The sequence below is a fragment of the Cinclus cinclus genome, chromosome 18 (assembly GCF_963662255.1).
Source record: "Cinclus cinclus chromosome 18, bCinCin1.1, whole genome shotgun sequence".
NCBI lineage: Eukaryota > Metazoa > Chordata > Aves > Passeriformes > Cinclidae > Cinclus > Cinclus cinclus.
The window spans coordinates 5,103,563-5,118,972 of record NC_085063.1 but is presented as its reverse complement, the minus strand read 5'-3'; the positions used below and the strand labels follow the sequence as shown (position 1 = coordinate 5,118,972).

General features: G+C 46.3%; 2 protein-coding genes across 2 annotated transcripts; both read right to left on the bottom strand.

The window, feature by feature from the left end:
• Positions 1–2,879: 2,879 nt before the first annotated feature.
• On the bottom strand, positions 2,880–5,716 carry LOC134051534 (protein FAM83D-B-like). Its single transcript, XM_062505330.1, has 4 exons — positions 5,267–5,716; positions 4,234–4,401; positions 3,518–3,642; positions 2,880–3,270 (listed from the first exon to the last, which is right to left on the bottom strand). Exons 1-4 carry the CDS (start codon positions 5,714–5,716, stop codon positions 2,880–2,882), a joined length of 1,134 nt encoding a protein of 377 aa, XP_062361314.1.
• Positions 5,717–7,721: 2,005 nt separating this feature from the next.
• LOC134051450 (protein FAM83D-B-like) lies at positions 7,722–13,071 on the bottom strand. Its single transcript, XM_062505187.1, has 4 exons — positions 12,622–13,071; positions 9,887–10,054; positions 9,023–9,147; positions 7,722–8,676 (listed from the first exon to the last, which is right to left on the bottom strand). Exons 1-4 carry the CDS (start codon positions 13,069–13,071, stop codon positions 7,722–7,724), a joined length of 1,698 nt encoding a protein of 565 aa, XP_062361171.1.
• Between the last annotated feature and the right edge of the window lie 2,339 nt (positions 13,072–15,410).

The window sequence follows — 15,410 nt, the reverse complement described above, 5'->3', positions numbered from 1 at the left end:
GATACTGCACCTAACACACCGCAGATTTACTGAGCACTTGGTAACAGATCTGTCCTTGTGCCCTCACTGCTCCATGGGGCCAAACACTGCCGATACTGCACCCAACACACCGCAGATTTACTGAGCACTTGGTAACAGATCTGTTCTTGTGCCCTCACTACTACATGGGGCCAAACACTGCCGATACTGCACCTAACACACCGCAGATTTACTGAGTACTTGATAACAGACCCGTCCTTGTGCCCTGACTGCTCCATGGGGCCAAACACTGCCGATACTGCACCTAACACACCGCAGATTTACTGAGCACTTGGTAACAGATCTGTCCTTGTGCCCTGACTGCTCCATGGGGCCAAACACTGCAATGGAGACAGCACGGAGTTAGTGTCAGCACTTAGCTGACATCCAGCATCTGGCAAACTACCATGTGGGTGCATGGGGCAGCACCGCAGTGCTTGTCCGAGGAACAATGGACTATAAAGGAGTAGGGATGAATCGGGGTCAGGGCAGGCCCTGGAACAGGGTTCCCAGAGAAGCTGGGGCTGCTCCATCCCTGGCAGTGTCCAGGGCCAGGCTGGACAGGGCTTGGAGCAACCTGGGATAGCAGAAAGTTTCCCTGTCCATGGCAGGGGTTGGGATGAGATCAACTTTTAAGGTCTTTTCCAATCTAACCCGTTCTGTGGTCACCTGGGGGAGCACATAGGATTTTAAAGGGTCAAAAAATCACTGCCCAAAAGTCCCTGGTCATTAATTAGAGCTGATTCCTTCTCCAGTGAAGGATGGCCTCCACACTACCCACACCAAGCTGCTGCACTTTACACAGGGCAGCTGAAGGAAAGAAAATTATCACACTAATAGTGAATAGATGCAGATGTGCCCCACCACAGGCTACTTACAGGCTGTTTAAACCACAGATACACCCATGAAAGCCCATGGAAGTTACTATTGAATCAAACCTAATCTAGGCTTTGAGTTAATAATTAAGTAGAAGCTAAAGGAAATATAAAAAATAGAAAGGTCAAACTGCTTCTAGTAAGTTTAATAATACTGTCATATATTCATGTTTATGGGAAAATAAAAGTCTACTCACATACTACATTCTTATAACTTCCCACGCTAGCAGTGCTGTTATGGTGGTTAAACACAAACTGCATCTCACAATGCTCTACTTTCATGGTCACTTGTTATGCTGAGTAACCACGTGTAAAATTGATTATTAAGTTATAATTATGAAGTTCTTAAAGTTCTTAGTATATTTTTCAACGTACTTTGGATATTAAGTCCACACTATCAAAAAGAAACACAACTCACAGTATTTCATATCATCAATATATTAGTAATTGCTGAGAAAAAATCCCACATGGAAAGAGCTGCCTATTAAAGTAATGAGATTAATAACAAAGTAGAAAAGGTATACTTGAGAAAATATATACAGATAATTATTATGAAAACAAGATTGCACAAACAGTATTTTGCATAGAGTTCAACACTGTAGGGGGGTTCCCTTTATGGAAAATATAGCTAAAAATACGTATTTCAAACTTCTTTACATCTGGATGGAAGTTAATAGTACAAAGCTATAAACTACTGAATATTTACAGATTAGGAGAGCCGGAATGATTACATTTCCATGATTGTAAGTGCAGAAGAAAGAGGGCCCAGATTAGTTGCATACTAATCAGTAGTACATTTTTGCAATGTCCATTTTTGTAAGACCCATCTGTCCAGTTTAATGTTATCTTGCTGCTTCTTAGTTGAAACCCACGTGAAATTCCCCTGCCAAGTTTTAATCTTCTGCTTTGAAGCACAGAACCCACAAAACACTCACACAAGCACATACCCAAGTATTTTGCAGTAGAAGAGCCACAAGAACAATTAAGAAATGGTATACCTTTGTTTTGACTAATGAGTATCTGCACTGGCAGGCTGCTGGAACTTCAGTACCTCAATCTGCAGCTGTTTGGGAGGATATCTTAGTCATTTGAGGGTGGGGGTTTTTTCCCTCCAGAAATTAATGGATTGAAAAATAATAATAAAAAAATTGAGTTTCCAAGAGACCTCAAAAATTATTCTGTTGCTGACTTCTGTGTCTTTGCATTTCTGGTGGAATTAGGACTTTGTGAAGAGGCAGCAGCTTCACAGATTCCAGATCTACTCAGCTTTTCCCACCAGATCAGACAGCAGCAGCCACAAAGAAAACAAAAAGCCTGTCTGCTAATGCCAAGGAATTGGTCTTATTTGGCTCTCCTACAAACATAATGAGTCTTTTAAAATATTATCACTTGCATACATTTATTGCATGATGTCCAACAATCAAACAGTCTAATGTAAAGGTCATTTGAAATTCAGTCACTGCTAAAGCCTTGTTTGCTGACACATTTGCTTGTTCTGCCTGCCAGCACAGCTTTGTATGAAGAAAATGTAAATTAGAGAAGTGTGATACCAACCTACAGGTTTCTAGATTAGGGTTACTCCTGTTCTGTGTCATGAACTAGTTGGTGGAGAGTTTGTACAACACAAGACCAAGACTGATTTCAGAGCCTGCTTTCACCTTAGAACTGATTTTCAAGAAATATGGATTTCAATACCTAAATTTCTTTCAAAAAAAGGGGGAGGGAGCTACTGAGCTATGACACTGCCAACCCGTCAGCTTAAAACATGCATAAAGAGGTTGAGAAATGAAAATGTAACAGACTAGTACAAGTCATTAATGGCTTTATAGTATTCTTCAAACAAAGCCACAATTCCAGTTTCACTTTCTCTCAGTCTGAGGTTTCTTTCCCAGCTGCCCTCACAAACACACTGCAAGACAGTGCTGGACAGGGATGGATGGACATGGTTCCTGAGGTTCTGCTTCTTGCTCTGCTTGGACACACAGTTCATCTCTCTATGATCCAGTGTGGCCTCATAACCAGGGAGCCATTCCTCTTAGTCAGCGGGGGAGAGGTGTGCATCTTGTTATTTGGGGAGTACACGGCTTCCCTGGAGGCATGCAGCCAGCTCCTCTTCCTCTTCAGGTCTCCTACAAATGCTCTCAGATACAAAAATTCCATTCTCAGGAAGTGTTCCCTGGTCACGTCTCTGGAAGCCACTGTTATCCTGAACAGCTGGTCCCACACCCTGTTCTTCTTGCAGCTGGAAAACTCTTTGAGGTTGATAGGCTTTGACCGTGAATGAAGAATCCGAAATTCCAGGTCAAAGTGCGCAACTGCGGGGCCTGACAGGATCAAAATGTTACTGCTGTTCAGCTTCCCATCTGTCCATGTAAAACTAGCAAGGGAAGAGTGAGAAAATTATGAGTTAATTGAAAAGAATCAGTAATGAAAATATTCACTGAAAATTCTCCTTCATCACATTTAGTTATGTTGTTCTTACAACGCAACTGATGAGCGGTGGGATCTTTTAAGGATAAATGTTGGGCACAAAATCTGATAAGGAAAGCAATTCTGCATTATTGCTGGTTTTCATTTCCATAGAGAGAAATCATGTAAAGCAAGAGAAAGAAATTGGCACTTGCCTGTAGGAGCCTGTTGTCACTCTAATGCCATCAATTAACATGAACTTTTCACGGACTTTTCCAATGATTTTGGCACCTGACCTGGTGCAGTATGTGCTCCCCATGATAATCCGAACCCTCATGAGCTGTTAAAAGACACGGCAAGAGTCAGGTGGACTGCAGAGTTCAGTGATTGCACTTAACAGAGTAACACAGCAATAACCATCCCTGATGGACTGCACACTGGCACAAGTCACCCACTAGGAACCAAGTGAGGATTTTGTCCTTTTTTTGTAGGCAAAGAGGTGGCATTAAGGGGCAGATGTATAAACTGAATGTGCAGAATGTCACTGTGAAAATTCCTGTCACCTAATCATCAGGATCCAAATTCCACGGAATCCTGAGAACCTGCTTCTCCCTCAGCCTTCAAAGCCTCGGTGAGCCCAAGCAGCTCCAGTCATGCTTTAGGAACTGGACATTCCTCCTCCATTTCCTTGAACATTCAGTAAGTATTTGTGCTCAGAAAGCAGCTGTAACATCCAATTACAAAGGTTTCAGGTTCTCTATTAATTGCTATCTTAGGTGAGAATCATTAAACGTTCCAAAATAGAGCCGGAGCTACATAATGCCCATTAGAAGTCATAGCAGCAGGTGTAATAATTTCTTCTTTTGACAGCTCAAAGATGACAGTCGTGAGAGGATCAGTTTCCCACCCCTGTAAATATGACAAGGCTCACCTTTTCCTGCTCAAGGTCAACTCCCAGATCCTTGCACATTTTTAGAAAGTGGGAAAAGGAAGACTGATCTAGAAGGATATACACTTTAACTTGCCGTTGCCTACAGGCTTCCAAGAGGTCTGTGAAGATATCGGTATCTGTGAAGGAATCCATAACCAGGGCAATCATCTGAAACGAGTTGCAGAAGTAACCATTAGGCTGTTTCCACAGCATCACAAGGGAGCTGGTACATGAGAAATTTGGCTTTCAAATTAAATATTCCTCCTGCCTTTTTTCCATGTGGTTATGGAACATAGTACAGTCTTCTATGATACAGAGTATTCTTCCTCACACTGAGATAGACCTAGAACCCTGGCTTTGCCCTATGGTAGGAAATTTGATCTCTTCCTAAGCAGGAGGGTTTTTCCTTCTTGAGAATAGATGTCTTTTCCTCATGAGCACTGCCAGAAGAAAAAGGTGAGCTTACTTCTAATGCTACAGTTTTCCGTTCTTTCAAGTTTTCAACCATGAAAAGAAACAGTAAGAAAACCCAAAACCACCATTGTCTGACTGCTCTTTACATCTCGCCTCTCTGTTGAAGAGAAAAGTCAGGTTCGTCTTCACCTTATTATTCAGATTCTCATATTTCAAGTCAAGATCTGAGTAAAACATCCGAGAGCCAGATCCTACCGCCACAGATCTTCCCCATGGGCTGAATCCCAGGGCTTGCCGTGGATCCACCGGAGGATGGGGAAGCAATGGCTATTTCAGAGAGCAGGGAACGGGCACGCTCGGCATGTACCGCTCATGGGGCAACTCCCTGAGGGAACTGAGCAGAGCCCGGAGAGCTCGCACTCGGTTTTCAGCAGTATGGTGGGGGGGAAGCCGGCTAATAACAAGCCTATTTTAAAAATAACTACAAAACACGGTGGAAAAGACATGAAGCGATACGGAACAGCAGAGTAATTAAAAAAGGAAGGTTGTGTAAGAGCAAGCGAAGCGGGGCGGGACGAGGTGGCCCCGGGAAGCCGCGCAGGCGGGAGCGGGCACTCACCTGTCGGGCGGAGCGGATCTGCCGCCGCACCGCCTCCTTGCAGCCGTAGATGCTGTCCCCGCAGCCGGGCTGGAAATGCGCCTCCACCCGCGTCAGCCCGCGGAAGGCGCCGCTGGCGAAGCCCGGCCAGCCCAGCTCCAGCGCCGGCGGCTCCAGGTCCGAGCGCTCGGGGAAGTAGGTGAGCGACGAGGCGTCGAGCGACGAGCCGGCCGAGGGCTCGGCCGCCGGCTCCGGGCCCGCGGCGGGCGGCAGCGCGGCCCGAGCGATGTCCTGCACCTCGGGCTCCGACAGGAAGGGCGGCAGCTGCTCCCGCCGCAGGAAAGCGCGCAGCGCCTCGGGGCCGCCCGCCACCAGCTCCTCCAGCGCCAGGCGCTGCGCCTCGCTGTACGGCCCGGCCGGCGGCGGCCAGCGCCCCGAGCCCTCCTCCAGACACTGCGACGCGTTGGCCATGGCCGGAGCGCCCCGGCGCTGCCCCGGCTCTTTATAGCGCTCCGCGCTCTCCTCCGCACCTCCCGCCCCGCTGCGCTCCTCCCGGCCGCTCGCCCACGGGACAGTCACGGGTGGCACAGCCCGCAGCCTTCCCCACGCCCAGGGAAGCGCCCGCAGCAGCGCCAACCGCTAAGGAGGAAGGATCAGCCCAGCCCCGGACCTGCTACCCGGCCCGGATCAAAAGGCTGCTCCTAAAGCTGGAGAGGGCAAATGGCCCCAGCAGGAAAGCACCAAGCGCCGACGCTTAGTCACTTAGTCATCCCGATTTAAAATGCCAAATAAACAGAAAACAAAGCTCGGCGATGATCAAGTGAAAACCCCATGGCAAAAAGGAGTTTATTTGTAAACTGTTTCTTGTTCCCAGTAGAGTATCTTAACGGCTACACGGTACTGTAAAGTTAAAAAGCGTAGAACAAGGTGATTTTATATACATTTAAGAACTGCAAGACTTGAGCTCTTAAAAATACAACACGATATTGGTGTCAGTGATGTAATCTTGGTTCCCTCCCTGCAGCCTGGTTTGCTGCCAGTGTTCCAGATCCACGACTCAAGCAATAAACTACCTTATCATTTTGAACAAGTGCAGACAGAACTTTTTTCCCCACCTCCACCTTTAGTGAAGGAGTGGCTGCTTTGAAATCCAAATAATGAAAGTAGCTAAACCTCTTTTTCAAGAGATTTCAGACAGAAATGCTGAAGTTAGTTGTTCTCAACACTTGAAGCCTTTAGGAGTTACGGATATTTTTATTCACTCATTCAATATTCAAGACAAGAGCTGAAATGTGCCATCTACTGGACACACAAGCCCCTAAATAAAAAAAATAAAAAAATAGATAACCTGATTTGGTTTGGCAGAATTCAGTGTGGTTGGCCACTGAAGTACTGAGAAGCAGGTCTAAGGAAAAACAGTACAGGTCAGATCTCAGGGAGAGACTGCACACACTGCTCAGGTAGAAGACCCAGCAAGCACAGATATGCACAGAAATCTGCAAACAGTCAGATAAAGGCTTTGCAAAGCAGCCAGGCCTCAGGTCTACTCAATATTGGAAGTATCTTCAAAAACTAGAGGGGCACTTTAGCTCCTCAAACCAAGTTAGTAGTGGAAACATGGTAGAGCAGGAAAAAACATTTCAGACACCACAGTTAAAAAGGGAAAAATGTTTATTTAACTCCTACAGTTACTTGTAAATTAACATTACCCAACATAACCCATAACATTCTGTAGGGAGTTTGTCAGTTTATTTTTGGACAGGGGCTTTGTCACATGCCCTCAGTGATTGTCTCACCTTGGAGCTCACTGCAAAAAAGGAAGCACACATATACACACAAATATATAATATCTCTAAACAAATGCACAAGAGCATGATCTAACTAAAGGGCTAGTTAGCTCATTCTGTTTCAGAAGGCCTAAACAATGGAAAAGCAATACAGTGAAGATAACCTGCAACTGTTTCAACAGACTCTTTGTAACTTTAGTGGAAGAGTAACATATATATCACAGAAGTTAAAATAAAATCAGCTTTACGGCTCTTTTTAATGGCTGATTCCTCTCATGTCAAAGATAAAGTAGAAATAAAAGCCAATATTGGAAAAAAAGATTGAGGATTCCTTGATATAAGATAGATCTCCAAAGCCACTCTGAGGAAGTTTCATGTGTCTCAGATTTTTCCAAGTTTATATAAATTAAAACTAGGGCATTAGCAATCCTGGAAAGCAAGCTCAGTTTTGAGGTTAAATACCCAGAATTAAAATGCTCATCACCACTAACGCATACAAGAGGAACCTGCAAGTAGTTACTACATAATTCCTCTTTTTCATCATTTACATTGCATAGTATAAAACAAAGTGCTGGAGAGTGGTGTACACGCATATCAAAAAAGTGCTGGACGGAAGGGGAAGAATCTTTAGGTACAAAGTGACAGCAACTTGAGACTGGGGTTTGTGTGTCGTGTGGCCAGGGCAGGAATCATTTATTCAGAGAGAAGAGCGAGGCATCACGGAGGCTGCGCAGGCTGGTGCTGATGTCCCGCCTGTGCTTTAGGCTGCACCTGCCAGGGTACTGTGCCACGTGGCTCACAGGGACACGGCCCCGCCGGGACAGGATATCCACCATGTGGCTCAGCTTCGACCTGATCGTGGAGTAGTGGAATTGCCTCTCTTTGTGCAGTTTTTGGAAATATTGTGCCCTGTGACTACTGGAATATTCAAAGGACCTGAGAGAGGATATTGAACCCGTAGAACTTGCAAGAGAGCACTGGGATGATGATGAAGACAACGATCGCAGACTAGAAGTGGATACAGCCTTTCCAGACAGAAAATACTCTTCTTTTGACAACTTTCTGGGAAGGAGAGGTGTTTCTGTGCCCTCCTCTTCCTTTGTCTGTGTCACTGCAGTCTTCAGCAAAATTGATGTCTGAGTGCCTGTCGCTCTGGCCGTGACAGAAGCCTGAGTGCTAGTGTCTGCTGTGGCAGCACTGGCCTGAGTGGCTGCATTACATTTGGTCACAGCTACCATCTCTTTCCACGGGCCAGTTTGAGTTGATGCACTTTTCTGCTCCGCTGTAGCCACTTGATTGCTAAACAACTCCTCTTCACACAGGCAAGAATGCCCCAGGCTACAAAGCTTTCCTGCAGGAGTATATTCAGTCTGTTCTGTTTTTTCCAGCAATTTTTTCGGAGTGCTAGACAGTCTGGCAAATTCTGCTCTCAAATTGCCTTCTACAGTATATTCTTTAGAGGATCCTGTTCTGTTCAGCACGGGATTAAACATGTCACTGTTCCTGCAGCTGGATGGTTGCTTTGGGCTGATGGGCAGAGACTGAGCATAAAGAATCCTGAACTGGAGGTCAAAATGTTCAACCACTTGACCTGACAACACCAGCAAGTTGCTGCTGTTCAGCTTCCCATCACACCATGTGAAACTGTTGAAAACAAACCAAGGCTCACAGTTAATCTCCAGTGCATTTCAACAGTATAGCTACAGACAGCAAGACTCAAAAATAAGGCAAGGCAAGGCACAGCAAGGCACTATTCCCTTCTGCAGGAAGAACTCTATTTAGTCGTGGCCAAGCTCTCTGCTAGCAACAAGTTGTATAAACCAGTTTTCCAAAGGTGTTTTCAGTGGGGTGTCAGCCCCACTTTGACTCAGCTAGTCCATGTGCCATTGGCACTCAACAACACTGGGCAAACAGCAAAGTTAATACATCTATTTGCAGCAAATCTCTCTTTCTACAGCTTCACTGGGCACCAGCAGACCCCAATACTTGCCTGTAGGAGCCTGTTGCCACTCTAATGCCATCAATTAACATGAACTTCTCCTTGGCTTTCCCAACAATTTTGGCACCTGACCTCATGTAGTACGTGCTCCCTGTAAGAGTTCGAACTCTCATCATCTGGTTCAGAAAAGAAAGGAAAAAAGTAACACCAAATTTAAGTCAATTTCCAAAATTTTTTGATTAGCAATTCTACTTAAAAGCAGCTATGCACAGTATAGAAGATAGGAATGAAATTCACTTTTTATACAGCCTATATATTAGTGTTTTTAGTCACGCAGTGCTAAATTGTTTTTGGATTAGGTGAGAACAGTCAGTTCCAATTACTTACTGCCCAGAAAGGCAGTAGTGTTTTTCCCTCTCCAGAGAAGCTTTTACTGAAGTGAGCATAAGCCTATCCAAGCCAAGCCATAACACAGCCATGTCCGTTTATGTTCACACCATCTAAGTGAATCACCTGGCTCACATCATCCAAACCCTTTTAAAAGAAAAGTATTAGGAAAGAAAGCAGATGATACCAGAGCTGTACCACCCTTTAGCTTCCCACGTTTCTGTTTTCCTTAGCAAGTAGCTCCTTGAGCCAAAGAATAAAGCTACTTAAATACTGCAAAATTACATCTCTTAAAATTGCTGCACCCTCAGGACAGGGATCTCAGTGCACAGAGCACACTGGGCTGGTGCACATCATGGTTGTAGCTCCTACGTCTGGGCAACAGACAGCTTGCTTTAGCCTTTCAAGGCAGTCTGATGCTTTATAGACAGCTGTCTTTGATATGCCTAATGTATGTATGTAAGTATCACACATGATATGTACTACAAAAATAAAAAAAAACCACACTGACCCTAATTTAGTACTTACACTTTCCTGCTCAGGACAAACTCCCAAATTGTTGCACATTTCCAAGAAATGGGGTACAAATTCCTGGTCAAGAAGGATATAGACAGGGACTTGGCGGTTGTTATAGGCATCCTGAAGGTCACTGAAGATCTCAATGTCTGTGAAGGAATCCATCACAAGGGCAATCACCTGAAAGGAAAGTCACACCACTTACTCGAGGGATTTATTTTACACAAGGCCACTGTCTCCCCCAGCCATTTTCTCCTGCTGCCATCATCAGAGTCTCATGCACATTTCCTTGTCCTGCTGCACAGGCCCTAGCAAGTTATAAAAGATTTCTATATTCCCACAACACTCCTGTAAATTCACTGTGCCCCAGCATGCAAAGCATTGGCCTGAAGAGGTTTTATTTCTGACTGCTGCATTTGTACATTTGCACAGCCTTCTTTCCTGCACAATCCCCTGTAATGTGGCCACACTGGGGAAGCTATCACAGCAGAATCTGGACTCCAGACAAATCATCTCCACACCTGTTCGCTCAGTGTTTCAAACAGCGACAGGAGAATTAGCTCAAATGGCCTCCTTGCTGTCAGATCTCACAAACCCCAGCTGACTGCCAGACTCTTCCTAGTTTCTATATTCTTACTGAGTTTCTATTCCTTATCTTCATAGGAAATCCCTCCACTCACCCAACAGTTCTTTCAAAAAGGCAAATCCCAAGTTGGGAATATCACATTTAAGAACCATCTCTATAGCTGATTCAGAGCCAACTCACACATTGATTTGGTGCTAGAGTTTTCACCCTTCAAAACCACTTCTGTGTAGGGACACAAAGGCATAAAGGATTCAGCTTTATGACTTGAGTTTTTCCCTTTTCTATTAAAACAGCATAAAAAACAACGACACTACAACCACTGTGGGTACCTGGCACCTGTCCTTATCAGATGGAGGCTGCTGCAGCACACCCAAGGTGTGTAAGCATGCAACACAGCTGCTCTGTGTGTGGCATGGCCTGTACTCACAGAAAACCTTTCCCACAGGAACAGGCTGAACTTTGCATTCCCACCTCTGTCCTGCTCCCTAAGGGACTGGTTCTGTTTGGCTCAGTTCTGACATATAACATGCACAAGCACATGGGTATTTCTAGATAAAGCTACTTTATGTTAGTGCTTCTTGCGTGCCTCCTGAGCTTCTTGCCACCCAATCACTTGTTTAAGGGTTGAAGAAGATTAAAAACCAATAAGATGTTTTTGACAAGACCAGACAAGTAAGAAAACCACCCCTGAAAACAAAAGAATTCACACTAAATCCTTGGGAACACTGATGCCTTCCTATGACAGCTCAATTCACAGCACGTTTGAGCTCTAGTCCCAGAATTAGCAGCTGAAAAAGAAATAGTTTTGCCCAAAATATTTAGAGGAAAGAGAGAAAACCCTTTTTTCTATTTATGCATTCAGGATAGCAAGGACAAGATTGCAGCAGTCACTTAACTAACTGCATTTGAGTGCATTAGTTAGAGAAGAAATTATGCAGCATCTCAAGTTTTCCCAGTCCTCACACTAACTTGAGGAACTCAGAAATGACTGAGAAGTATCACACAGAATCTGACATTCAGTAAATTTTAGGGTGTCAAAAATATCATTTATGTCCACAAAAAAATGCTCCCTGGATCAGGCACAGTCATAAATGAGGCAGGAGCAGCTTGCCTTGTTCTTGGGCCAGTGTCAGGAAAGGTGTTTGGCAGGATGTTGCAAGGAACAATACTACAAACAAGAACAGCTTTATGGTGTTCACTCGAGTCACCAGAGTGGTCTCATATACCTGTAGGGATTATTTGAGAACAGAGCTTCCCCTGTGACCGTTTCTGGCCAGGAGCCCGTCGTTCATGTCACGCTCACACACTCCCCAAGCTTCTGCCCTCGCAAGGGAGTAGAAACTAAACTCGGTTGCTGATTCAGGTTGTGCCGTGCGCGTTACACAAAGAGGCCGGGATTGCTTCATCTGGCCACCCAAAAAGGAAGATGCACATTTAAATTTTAGCTGAGCCAATGGAATGGCTGCTAAGGAGAAGGGTGGTTCCCGGCCGGGGATTACAGTTGGAGGCTATAAACTCCGGGAATGCAATGAGTTACAGGGAACAGTTACAGGTTCCTACGCCACGTGATTTTCAAGCCATACAGTGAATCAGAACAAAAGCGGCCGCTCCCGTAGGAGGAAAGTCCGGTCGAAAGCCGTTCTATACGTCACTTGGGGGCAATTAGTGAGCTAAGGAAGGGAAATACAATCCAGGTGTTATATCTGTAGATAACCTTCTTTTATAGAAGAGCCTTTTTCTGTGTCACACCCTTTAAAGGACAGTAGGAGGTTTCTGCAAGCGAACCTGTCTGGCAGAGCACATCAGTGGGGAACCTTGAGTAGGAGACTCTTGCTCAGCGTGAAAGCAGGATCAGCTGGATACAGCGGCTGTGCTGGCCACGGCAGCAGCGCTGCGGGCCGGGGAGCTCTTGGCACATCAGCTCCAGAGCAGCCGGGAAAGGAAAGGCTCGCAGGTACAACAAAGGGAGTGCCACTTTTCCTGTAGTTTCGAGGTTGTCTTCCTTAATGAGATACTGTCTGCTCGGCAAGGGTTTTAAAGCCACTTGGCTTCGCTCGATGCCCCGTGGCAACACTTAGTGGTGCCGGTGCCCATTTTTGATGTGCTCGCAGACCCAGGGGAGAGGGACCCCGGGCAGGGCAGGGCGGGAGCGGGCACTCACCTGTCGGGCGGAGCGGATCTGCCGCCGCACCGCCTCCTTGCAGCCGTAGATGCTGTCCCCGCAGCCGGGCTGGAAATGCGCCTCCACCCGCGTCAGCCCGCGGAAGGCGCCGCTGGCGAAGCCCGGCCAGCCCAGCTCCAGCGCCGGCGGCTCCAGGTCCGAGCGCTCGGGGAAGTAGGTGAGCGACGAGGCGTCGAGCGACGAGCCGGCCGAGGACTCGGCCGCCGGCTCCGGGCCCGCGGCGGGCGGCAGCGCGGCCCGAGCGATGTCCTGCACCTCGGGCTCCGACAGGAAGGGCGGCAGCTGCTCCCGCCGCAGGAAAGCGCGCAGCGCCTCGGGGCCGCCCGCCACCAGCTCCTCCAGCGCCAGGCGCTGCGCCTCGCTGTACGGCCCGGCCGGCGGCGGCCAGCGCCCCGAGCCCTCCTCCAGACACTGCGACGCGTTGGCCATGGCCGGAGCGCTGCACCGAGCCCGGCGAGCGCTTTACGGCGAGTTTGAATCCAAACAGCGCGGCCGCCGCTGCCGCTTCCCCGCCCCGCGCCGCCGTTGGCTCCGGCAGGGAGACACCGCCTCCCCCGGGAGGGACCGCGACGGAGCTCCCCGGCTGGGGACAGCCCTGCCCCGAGCCCTGCCGGCCATCAAGGGAGCTCCCCGGCTGGGGACAGCCCTGCCGACCTTCGGAGTACGGGCAGGAATCACGGAGCTTTTACCCCGAACAGAATAAAAGCCCTCGGAGAAGGGCGCTCGTACTGATGGGTGCTAACAAATGCTGGAGCTACAGCCTTGAACTCTCCCACGGAAGGCAGGCACAGCTTTGGCTTTCCAGCTTGTCTCCAGCTCCAGCTGCCGCCAGTTCACAGAATCACGGCATATTCTGTGGTGGAAGGGATCCCCAAGCATCATCAAAGTCCGATTTCCGGCCATGCACAGGGCAGAACCAAGAGTTCCTGAGAGCATTGTCCAAACGCTTCCTGAGCTCTGCATTTGAAACAAAAGGTTACACACGCCCACTGCCTAGATTTCCTCTTCTAGGCAGCCCCTGGTTGTAGACAGCTGAGAGGCAGAGATATTTAACAGAGTGCCAAAACTTAAACCAATTAAAAAGCAAAACAAAACAAACAAACCCAAAACCAATAAATTTCAGTGGCATTTTTGTATTATTAAAAGAAATTTAATTTAATTTTTAAATTAAAAAATTCAATATCTCTATTAAAGACACTGAGTCAGGTGCTAATACTGTCAAACACGCTTTTGGCATGAGTTTTACATAAAGTTTAAGATTTTATGCATTGCTTCAACATGTTAAGAAACCATCTTCATACTTACAGTAGCAACAAAGTCAATTCCATACAATATCAAATATCCTTTTTTTAAAAAAAAGTTTTAAATATATTAGACTCTGATTGCCAAAATGCCATTTTATACACAAAGCTGCTAATACAATATACAGTTCTTACATTATTTTTTTTCTTCACATAAAATACATTTCATCAAGTTTTATTTGTACATCGTTTACTACTGATCAATGGAATTACAAGTTATTGCAGAAGGCTTGCCATTATCTCTTACTGTCCTGTACACACAGCAGTCCTGCCTCTACCAGGGTTATCCACACTCCTGCAGCCTCACACTGCAATCTAAAGGCTGAAGACATAGTGGTGGCAATTCTAAGGCTGCATCTGCACTGTTTAAAAACCCGTATCTCCCCTGCAGCTGCGGGTGGAGATCATTGCATTGGTGTAGCTTTGGGAACAGGTATCTCCAGCAGAGTCTCCTCTACTACAGCTTCCATGGTTGAAATACAGCAGAATATTCAAGGTCGTAACTACACCATAGCAGATGTTGCCTGGAGAGCCCAATGGTACTCGAATTGTGTGAGGGAACTGAGAAGTCCATTAGCAGTTTGGCCAACATGAAAAAAACAGAAATGAAGGTGAAGAACAACCAGGGAGAACTGTTCTGCTGCTTACGGGCAACAGAAAAAAAGATGTAAATGTGTTCTGGTGTAAGAGGTGAGACCCTGCTGCTGCAAGCGTGTTCTGGATTCTGCCTGTAGAGAACTGACACATTAGTCAATGTGATTTGTTAAAATACAGTGAAGCCCCTGTGAATTTCCTTTCTGTGTATTTAGGAAGAAAGAAGTGGCATTCATGAGAGAAATTGAAAGAGCAAATATTGTCAAAATCCAGCATGCTCTCAAGTGTCATCCCCTTGCAAAAGTGTCCAAGTTAAAGATCAGCAAGAACTCTATGGTCACCAAAAACCTTCCAGAGACAAGTTACCTTTAGCAAGAATAAGGCACAGAAATAACCCAGGTGTAGGGAGAAACCTTCCAGCAGACAGACAACACTTCATCCACTGCTCACTGGAGACCAGCGCTATTGCTTTCTCAGGATATTCCCTTTTCCATGGTAATTGATTTAGTTTCAGCAGGGATGATGTGGGTAATCAGAGCTCCAAGACTGAAGAAAAAAAGGGACACTAGACAGAAGTTGTAATGCCATTTGGGAGCTTTTAAGGGATTTCAACCTCATGAAGGAAGACCCTGCTCAATAAACTTGAGAATTCACTGCCTCCACTGAGTATTGCACTGAGTCATTATTGCTATTGCCCTGCCATGCTCTTCTCCTTCCCTACCAGGGGTTGCTCATCCAGGTGGTTCTTCAACCATACCTCCAAGATGGCACAGAATCACATCAGCTAGAGTCAGTTCTTCCCAAAATTGGGAGTTTTAAGATTCAGGAGCACCTGAAAGAAGTGAAATTAGGTGGGGTGAAATCGCATCATAT